At 46.4% G+C, this 9,986-nt stretch overlaps 1 protein-coding gene across 1 annotated transcript in view; it reads right to left on the reverse strand.

The window, feature by feature from the left end:
* Window positions 1-2,284: 2,284 nt before the first annotated feature.
* Window positions 2,285-9,986, reverse strand: part of SHROOM1 (shroom family member 1) — a 9,005-nt gene continuing 1,303 nt past the window's right edge. Inside the window, 7 exon segments of the mRNA XM_010022398.1 lie at window positions 2,285-2,539; window positions 4,139-4,411; window positions 5,581-5,728; window positions 6,077-6,661; window positions 7,723-7,781; window positions 8,550-9,932; window positions 9,967-9,986. The exon segment at window positions 9,967-9,986 is cut by the window's right edge and continues 1,303 nt beyond it. Coding sequence (XP_010020700.1) covers window positions 2,285-2,539; window positions 4,139-4,411; window positions 5,581-5,728; window positions 6,077-6,661; window positions 7,723-7,781; window positions 8,550-9,932; window positions 9,967-9,986 — 2,723 coding nt within the window.

Consider the following 9,986-nt stretch of genomic DNA (forward strand, 5'->3'; position numbering starts at 1 on the left):
AAGGCCAGGTTGGACACAGGGGCTTGGAGCAACCTGCTCTAGTGGAAGGTGTCCCTGCCCATGGCAGGGGGTTGGAACTGGAGGAGCTTTAAGGTCCTTTCCAAACCAAACCATTCCAGGATTTTCCCCTGCTCAGAAAGCAGATTCAAACCCACCTCTAAGAACAGTGTATCTTCCTCATTCTCCTGCAGGTAACAGCTGCAATTTTGAGCAACCCAAGAGTCTTTCACCTAGTCCTAGAAATACCCAGGGCTGCTCCTCACCATTCCTCTGGGATCAGATTATGGTTTAACCTGATTTAATTAAAATTTAATCCGAGTAATCAGATTTAATTATGATTTAATCCGAGTAATGATTTGACTTGCATTTGCACATGAGACTGTGATTTTAAAAGCCCACATCTCAGTATGTCAGTGTGCCAGGAAACGTTGCACAGTTCAGTGGGAACTACCAGTATTACCTTGGGCTTGGCCCTGTTAACACATTGATACAAATGATCAGTATCAGAATCAAGACCCACCTGGCAATCCAGACCTGCTGGTGCTTTGGGAAGGGAGCTGCTACTGTCAGCAAAGAGGTTTACTGATACTTGGTGCACACCATAACACTGTTGACAGCAAGTCCTCGCAGCTTCACTCAGGGTACTCTTCTTTCTCCTGAAATGAGGGCAGGGCTCTAGACACGAGTCCTTCTGCATAAACATGCAAACTTAGAACAGAATGAAGCTTCCTTGTTGGAGTGTGGGCAGCACCTGAGGATCCTCTCCTCTATTCCTTGATTTTGAAGACAGAGAACAGCTGAGAACCTGGGAACCTGACAAGCTGTTTGTGTCTTATTGCACTGGCGTATAAGTCCCAGGCCACGTCTGGATGTGCTCATGGGCAGGCGCAGCACACTGCTCTCCTCCAGCAGGCAGAGCACTGGGAAGTTATCCTTAACAAACATTGCTCATGCAGAACACACACACTGGTCTCCTTTTTGTACATTGTCCTTTCTTGGTCAGTTCATTCATGTTGCCCAGCGGGCAAGCTCAGATGAAGAATGTGATCCGAGGCAAAATGAACACAAACCATCCGATTAAACTTAACATCAATTCCCCATTCCAGGTGTTTATTGAAAGCTCTCCCAAAGGAGAAGGTGCCTCAGGAACAGGACAGCTTGTCTCAGTGGTCATCCCATGCCACTGGTAAAACATTTCTTGGTGAAGCCTAACATCATGGAACAATGAACATCTCCTCTGTCTGTGGAAGAAACCTGAGTTTGATTAGTAGCCGCCTTATTCATGGTCTCGGTATGTAGCTCAGACACAATAATCCCCTCACTGAATACTTAGAAACAAACAAAAAACCACACTCAGATTTTAAATACAGCAACACCACTGGTTTGACTCAACACACAACATTAGTTTAAAAGATTTTTGCCAAGGGATTTATATAAAGCTTCATTGAAACAGAATAATCTCCTCCACCCGTCCCACCTACCTCACAGCAGCAGCTTTCCCACGTTCAGCACTTCTTGTTCATGCTGACGATCAAAAACCACCTAAAACCAAATCCCTGAAGGTGCCGCTTGAAAAATAAACACTTTGAAAGCATAATGAGGACTTGGCAAATGGCTGGGCAGGACTAAGTTCAGAGTTTATCACTCCCCAAAGTGCTCATTTAAGCTGGTTTCAACACTGAACGGCTCTTTTTGATGTCCATGAGGACCACTCCTAAGACTGAACAGACTACCAGGGTTACACAGAGCCAGGAAAGACTCATGGGTGGCAGCTGCCAAGAAAGGAAATAATTGTTTTCTTCCATTACAGTGTATTTTCACTGTGTCATACATACAAACAGTAGAAACGAGTGCAGGAGTTCCACTGAAATGGTCCATAACAGTCCCTATGGCTTCGTGCCTTCCCCAATCCAAATCTGAACACCCACAGCATTTTTCATTTCACTCAACCCCCCCACAGCAGGAAAATATTTGTACCGTTCTTTTATTGAGATTATGTCAATCTGGAAACAGATGGACAGAAACAAAAAGGGGAAATACACACCAAGTTACGAGGAGCAAACAGCCTACCGGTCATTTCCAAAGCGACGCGCTGTATGCTGCTGGCAGTCGGCCTGTCCAAGGGGAAGGCACATCCAGTGCGTGCCCAGAGCATCCCCACAGCATCCAAGCACTTGTCAACACCACAGCACTACCAAGATTGCAAGAATCCACCCAGCCCAGCCTGTGGAATTGCAGGGGAAGGTCACAAAGGGTGTTGCAGCGGGTGGGCTGTTGGTGGGTGCTACAGTGGGATGCTTTTCTCAAGACTTTCTAATTGTTCTTCAAAAAACTTAATCTGCTCTTCGAGGTCCTTCTGCTCAATGAGCAAAGAGGTCTTGTCCTGAACAAAGCACTGGTAGTCCTGGAGCTGCTGGGCACTCAGGTATTTGGCAAGGATGCCAGAGACCACCCTCTCCCTGCGATCCAGGTTCTCCTTCAGGTCTTTCGCATCTTCCCGCTGTCTAGACAAGAGCTGGTGCCGTTCATGGAGCGATTGCTGATAGAATGAAAGAACAAAGCAGCACACTATGAAAACTCATCATTCCTGGCAGACTCTAGATCTTCATTTGGAAGCCACAGTCAATTTAGTTTAATTACTTCCTCTTGTGGGCTTTGTGTTCCACATGAGCTTTTGCTCGACTGAATTACTTGTTCTTGTGGCTTGTAAGGTAAAGCCACCCAGTGAAGCCCATCAGGGCTCACTTCCTCCATGCTGCCCTCAGGAGAAAAATCAATATATTTAACATTCTGGTAATTTTAAAGTATCCATCTTCATTCAATTGGAAGCTCTTTAAGACACACATCTCTGTATTTTGTGTGTGGCCACAGTGGCAATGTCACATTAAAAAGACAGCTTCTATTAAAACTTCTATTAAAAGGTGCATCTTGCAGTTGGTAACTGTTCATCAAAGGCTTCTTTTTAACAAACCCACCAGAATCAAGCCTTGCCTGTACAACAGGATTTTAACACTTTCACATTTTAGGTAATTCTCTTCCCGCTGTGATGATTCACAGGGGGAGCACTGCTGGGAGATGTCCACTTGAGGACAGTGTCCAGCACAGAGCAGCGGTCACCAGCGGCACCCTAAAAACAGAGCCTAAGATCCAGACTGCTGGTCATGCTGACACAGGGCAAAGGCAGCGACTGGGAGGTGGTTGTGAAGGTGCTGGCACATAACCAAGTCTTCATTATGTTATTCAAATGTCGGAATATTTTAATGCATTTACTACGAAGAGCACAAATGTAACACTAGAGAAGCACCAACCACAAAGCCAAAGCCAGTGTGAAACACAGCTCAAAGCTACTCCTGTTACTGTGAGTGACATTTTGGAGTGGGCAGCTCCTGATCTCCATGTCACGCTGCATGGCATGACCCTTTTAGTGCTGTTCTGCATGTGAACTATGACAAACCTCTAGAGCTATGGGTCAGCAGCAGCACAGCTCCAGGAAATCCCACTTTTTCCAACTCTGCACTTTCTGAGTTTCCACATGAGAGAGAACAGCAGGTATTGTATGGATAAAAGCATGTCTAAAAGCAAAAAGGACAGCAGGACAGCATCATTCCTGGGATAGACTTGGCTCGTCTTCTCGAGCAAAAAGGAGACTTTTCAGACTTGAAAGGATTTCCTGGTGACATGAGACAATTCCTAATTTTCCAGCAAAACTGGCTAGTTGAGTTAAACTGCAGGGAATTTTATCTCAGGTTACGACCACATCTTCCTGCTCCCTATGGTTAAGACAAGCCCATTAAGTGAACCAAATTGAAAGGCAGCAATTACCACATTGAAATAACCAGGGGAAAACCCCCTAACAGCAAACTGCTCTCTGAAGCCCAGGCTTGGAGCTACCCCCAGGGTTCAAAGGCCACCCCTGGCTCAGACCATCTCCTTGTGTGGCACTAACGCTGCCAGGACAACGGCTGGTGTCATGTATAATTCAATTTCATGTATAATTTAATCTCATGTGTAACAGCAGCTGGGATTCATGTGTAACTTACAACTTCTGTTTAGAGCTGTCAGAAAATGAGGTGGGCTCAGCCCCACCTGGACAGGAGTGACCCAAACAAGTTAACCCCCCTGCTCGCTTGTCACTCACCTTCTCCTCAGCGTCCGTATTGCCATCGATCCTCCTCATGGCGTTCTGGACTCGGGCCAGGCGGCTGGACAAGCAGAGCAGGAGGCTCACCACCTTCTCCAGGTCTCCGATGAACATCATGTAGCGCTCGAACTCGTTGTGCCTGCAGATGTCCCGCACCAGGGCCTCCAGCTCCGCGCCTCGCGCAGCGCACGCCCGGGCCTCGGAGAGGACGAGCTCCCTTTCCCCACGCAGGGTCTGCAGCTTGGACCGGAGCCTGGACATGAGTTCCAGCTGCAAAGGGAAAAAGAGAATCCTAGAAAGCTGGTATTGCCAAAGAGGATCCAGATCATTTCTAGAGAATGGATTCTCCTCGCATCGTCTTTGGCAGATTTTTGACTTTTAAAACGATTCTGAGCTCTAGGAATGGAGAAAAATTTAGTATTTTTCTAATTGTCAAACTCTGAAAAGCTAATCACTGGTAATCACCTTAACTGGTGATATAATCCCCAGCTCAGAGAGCTTCCCATCAGCCAGAAGTCAACTGCAATAAGGATTACAACATGGTTACACACGGTTATGCTCCAAGACACGAGCATCAAGTCACAGCTCTATTACCAAGCTTTACAAGGACTGGATTTTCACTTATAATATGCACAAAGTCAGTTCCTGGGGTGATTCAAGCAAGCTGCAGTGCCTGGGTAGTGAAGCAAGAGGAGGAGGCTGTTTGATAGGGAAATGTTGATACGGAAAAAGGCCCCAAGACAGGAGCAGGAGAGGAACTTCAGCAGCCTTTTTGGAAATGAGCCAATGCCACCATGAGCAGGAGCAGCAATTAGACAGTGGGTGATGAGGAATATCACCACATGCACAGCAGGATGAGCTTCAGGAAGGCAGATTGTCATTACCTGAGGTGGATCATGGCCAGGTTTCCACAGGGGAAAAAACCCATTTAATTCTTCAAAGCTACAAATTGCCCTTCCAAGCTGCCACAGTTCTATCATCCTCTGTACATACTGTATGAAATAAGAACTGCCAGTTCTCAGAGTAAAAAGCATTCCGTATTCAGGCTGCCAGTTGTAATGAATTTTAAAGATTTTGAGACCAGATTTGAGTGTTAAATTGAGATTCAGCTGCTGCACAGGAGCTGGCCTTGCCAGGAAACGTATAACCCACCCTAAGTGCTTGTTCCAGGTACAACCCATCCCCGATGACCTGCTCAAGTGAAGTAAGTGGTGGAGAGACCTGAATCAATCCAGGATTTAAATACCACCATTTATGATCAATATGCTAATTTACCAGGGCTTCACCTACTGGCAAAAATGGATTCAAACTTATCTGTGAAACATTATTACTGGGATAGAAATCATGAATAAAAATATCCAGAGTGAAATATTTGACATTAATAACAACTTATTTGTCATGGAGAATAAACAGGGTTCCTCTGACGGTCATGAACATACTTTCTTAGACGTGATGTCATCTAGGTCATTTGTGCTGTCTCTGCTCCTCTCCAGGACCTGGCTTCCCTCAGAGGCAGGATCTTCGCTCCTGTGCTTGGCATCGTGTTCAGGTTCAGGACATTCTGCTGGTGCATCTCTGCTACTTCTGCTGTTGGAGCAGAAAATAAATACCCATGGCAAGCACTTAGGAGTTGAGTTCTCAAACATTGTGTTCGTGGTTTTATCCATCCTGACTGAGAACCACCCCTCCCAGCAGCAATTTCTCTAATTTTTTAAAAGATTTAGAGCAAAAGATTTGCTGTCTGGATTTGTCACAGGCCCTTGTAATAAGGTATCATTGAACCACATTTCTTCTGTCATATACCAATAACCTCAGATGTTTCTTGATATGTAAATCATTTGCTAATGAAACCAAAATGAAACAATATGCTCAGGTCACCTTACTACTAGTACATGTGATATTCATACAGTAAAATAGCTTAAAATACTAGATCACTTGTCTACTTACTCATTCTCCTGCACGTGCTTCTTTTTCCTGTGTGATTTATCCAGCATGGAAATGGTAACAGGAAACAGACCCTCCATCAGGTCTAAAGCAGTTCTTCTATCAGGGTGAGGCATGAGGATATCCACTAGGGAACTGTCTTTGGCAATGATCTCCAAAGCAAGTTCTTCATATCTCTGATCTTCAGGAGACTGCAGTCTCCTTTTGGGCACACCTGCCTCTCTCTCGGGGTGAGCATCACTTTGGCTGTTGTGCACAGATGTCTCCTTTGCAATGAAACCTTTGGCTGTATTCCTGTCTCCGTTGTGGGGCTGAGCTAACACTGTGTGGCAGCACATTACTTGCTCTGCAGAAGTTGTAGGCTGCTGTTCTGGACACTGTGTTAAAGCATTGCTGCTCAGAGACTCGGTTCTGCATTCCTCCTCTGCTTGAGCATCTTCCTTGCTTCTGTTCCTCGGGATGGGAATAGAGGCTTCAGGAGTTGGCTCCTTGGTACCCTGACAACACGCACATCCACTTATGTTATTGTCTTCATGTTCATAATTCTCACATCCATCTGTCTCAGGATCATGGAAACTAGAAGAAAGAAGACACTTCCTTTTGAGACACTTCCTCTACCACAGATGTTCTGCAGACTGTTCAAACAGCTACAGGTAATTGTCATTTCTTTCTAGCTTCATCTTAAATTCAGATTCCAGAACACCTATTCATTTTTCTTGCAAAAAAAGCAAGTATGGGAACTGTCCCACACTGTTTGAATCCCCATTTTCTAGTCATGTCCAACATACATGTTTTCTGAAATAAACCTGTGGTAAAAAGTGCCAGCTCTGTCCCAGAGATGAGAATCTAAATTACTTATTAATGAAACCAGCTCTAGATGTCTCATCATTTCATTACTTAGTACATATTATAGAGCTATGATCAAATGTGTTTTGATGTTACTGTTCTGTCCAGAACTTCCAATTACATTCATGCTGCCCTGGGAAATTTAAGGTAAACCTCAAAATCTTACTAAACATACAACCATTTTTCCAGTATAATCAAGCCTCCAGAAACCACTGGCATCCTTCTGAGTAACTGAAATGCTGGAATTTCTATTACTACAAGTGTTGGCATCACTGCCTTGTTGAGACAGAGTTCAGATGTTTTTCTTCCCCGATGCTCAAAGCAGCAGCACAAACACGGAGAGTTAATGCACACAGCGAGTTAGCTGTGTGTAAACAGCACGGTATTTTTCCCCTTTGAAAGCCCCCCACCAAGCCCCTGTCACACACCACTCTGCTCACACACCACTCCGACCACACACGTTTTCCAGCCTGAGCACATTGTGCTGTTGCAGATGCCGTTCTTGCCAGAGCTCAGATGAGGGAGCTGCAATCTCAGGCATGTGAAGGCGAGCGGCTGCCGCAGGGTACTCGCGGCTCAGGTACTCACTGCCCGTTCCACCTCGCTCCACACAGCAGAAAAGGTTGTAAAGACTGTCCCAAAGTGAAACAAATAGTGTAGCAGACGAGTATTCCCATTAGGACCACGCAGGATCCCAAGACCCAAGGACAGCAGCAGACAACCACAGCTGCTGCTGGAGTTCACGTGTCCTGGACATGGGCTCAACCCAGGCAGAGCCTTCACAGCCTTACCTGGGGGTGCCAAGGGAGCTCTCGCAGCGCCGAGATGGTGCCGTTAGTCCTTGAGTGTCCTGGAAGCAAAAACAGCACACTGGGACAACCAGCACCTCCACACCAGGCAGCTGTTCCAGTTCACTCCCATGTTTGTCATCCCCAGAACAAAAGCCAACACTAGATCTCCCAGCAGGTTCACCAAGGGGTTTGTGCTTGTTTGTACGGGGCTTTCTGGGGTTTTGTTGTGTTTATCTGGCTTTATTAATGAAACTGCTATTGTGCTCTCCCCAGGTAGCATCCATGTTTCTAACCTAGAAAACCAAAGAACATCTCGCAACAAAACATATCCTCTCCTCCCATAACAGTTCAGAAAGTAGGCAGCACTGGGGTTAGTTTGTCAGCCTCTTCAGTTGGCTAGTTTTAGTAATATATTAGATTATTTTCTGACCCTTTTTCTTCTTTATTCTCCTTGACACAACATTGACAGCTGCTGTCCTTCAAATTCAGGAACCAAAACAGTTGGTCATTAATAAAAATCTCCATATAAAAGCCTTTTCTGGGACACTGTTCTAATGTAGTTGCTGTAGTTACAGCAGTGACCGCTGAAACACAACCAGCATCACCACACACAGCACGTGGTCTCTGACACATGTGTACCAAGTGCTAGACCCCATGCATGCCTTGTCCCCTCCAAGGGACACATGGTGCATCTCCCCTGCCTTCACCTCTGCACTTACTCATTCATGATGTTCAGCAGCTTTTCATCTGAGTAGTCCCATAGTTCTCTAAAGCAGGTAGATAACCCTAAGTTATTGTCAAACAATAATGACTAACATCTGCCTCACCTGTGTGGCAGGAGGAGTGGATTTCGGTCTCTCCCAAGCCCTCCTGGGTGGATCACCCTCCTGCAGGAGGCTCTCAGCCAGTGCACACTTGCTGGGGTGGTCCCTGTCCGCTTTGTGGGGTGCTGGGTCGTGCTTTGAGGTCTCTGTACCAGCAGTGCTGGGATCGGACCTGCTGCTCATGCTCAGTGGGGGAACAAAAGCCGAAGGAGGAACAACATCCAGGGATTTCTCCTTAGGGAAAGCTTGGCAGAAAACCTCATCGTTTTGCATCTTCCTGCTCCCGTTGGGATTGGAATTCTTGCCAGGAGGCCATCTGGGATGCGACGGCCTCTTCTCCAGGGGTGGCTTATGCAGTGGGAGGTGCTGCGAACTACCTGGTCTCTGGTTAATCTTCCGTTCCATGTACTGGATAAGTGCAGTATGCTGGATCTGTTTCAGCTCTGTCCTGGAGATACTTGAACTGGAAAGTGCCCTCCCTCTGCTCTCCAGACTCTTTCTCCTTGCTGCCCCTGTACCTTGCTCAGTGATTTCATCCCTGACTTGACTCCATGACACTTCCTTATCTGCTAGCTGATTGAGTTTCTCAGGTTCAGAATAACACAGGCTCTTCTGCTCTTTGGTTACCCTTTTCCTTCCCCCCATTCGACCTGTTTGTGGCTTCTTAATTTCTTCATCTCTGTTGAAACAGTCCAAGGATTCTAGATGAGAAGGGGAACAAGGAACAGGCTTGGCATCCTCGCTTGCACTGGATAATGAGAAGGACCTGAGGTGTTCAATTGATGGCCTTTTAGAGGGTTTATGCCTCAGTCTAACTGGCAAACTCATCTGTAAGTCTTTTCTTTTAAACGAGGTTTCTCTCAGAACCTTCTTCTGAGCCACTTTAAGTTTCTCTCTATAGTCATTCTTGAAACTCTCATCCATGAGAATGAAATCTTCAGTCTCCAGCAGATCATCAGCACTGCACTGATGGTGGTGGTGGTTGGTCCTTCGAGGCCGAGTGCTTTCCCTTTGTAGCTCTGGACACCATGCTGAGTAGCTGCTTGCTGGAGATCCCCTCGGTGAGCTCCTTGAGTCCTCCTGACACTGGGAGAGCTTGTTGTGGTTCAGGACATCAGTGGTTTTCCCCCCAGATAGATAATAAAGCATGGGAGTTGTCTGCCTGGTGATTTGTTCACCAGCAAGATCATCCCGAGGCTGCCTCAAGAGCTGCTTCTGAAATTCAGGCTGGCATTTCCGAATGGGAAGTTCCTCTTGTTCCAGATGTGTGCCAAGGTCAGCACTGCTGGTATTGGCCCCTTTTTCTTTCTTGGCTTCATGTAAAAAATGAGATGTGGACTCTTCCTTTGGTCTGATAAAAGGCATTTGGCCAGTATTACCATGGCACTGCCCATCTCCCTGATCCCACCCCTCACAGCGCGGAGGCTCCGCTTCAGCAGG

The sequence above is a fragment of the Nestor notabilis genome, unplaced genomic scaffold (assembly GCF_000696875.1).
Source record: "Nestor notabilis isolate BGI_N333 unplaced genomic scaffold, ASM69687v1 scaffold19999, whole genome shotgun sequence".
Taxonomy (NCBI): Eukaryota; Metazoa; Chordata; class Aves; order Psittaciformes; family Psittacidae; genus Nestor; species Nestor notabilis.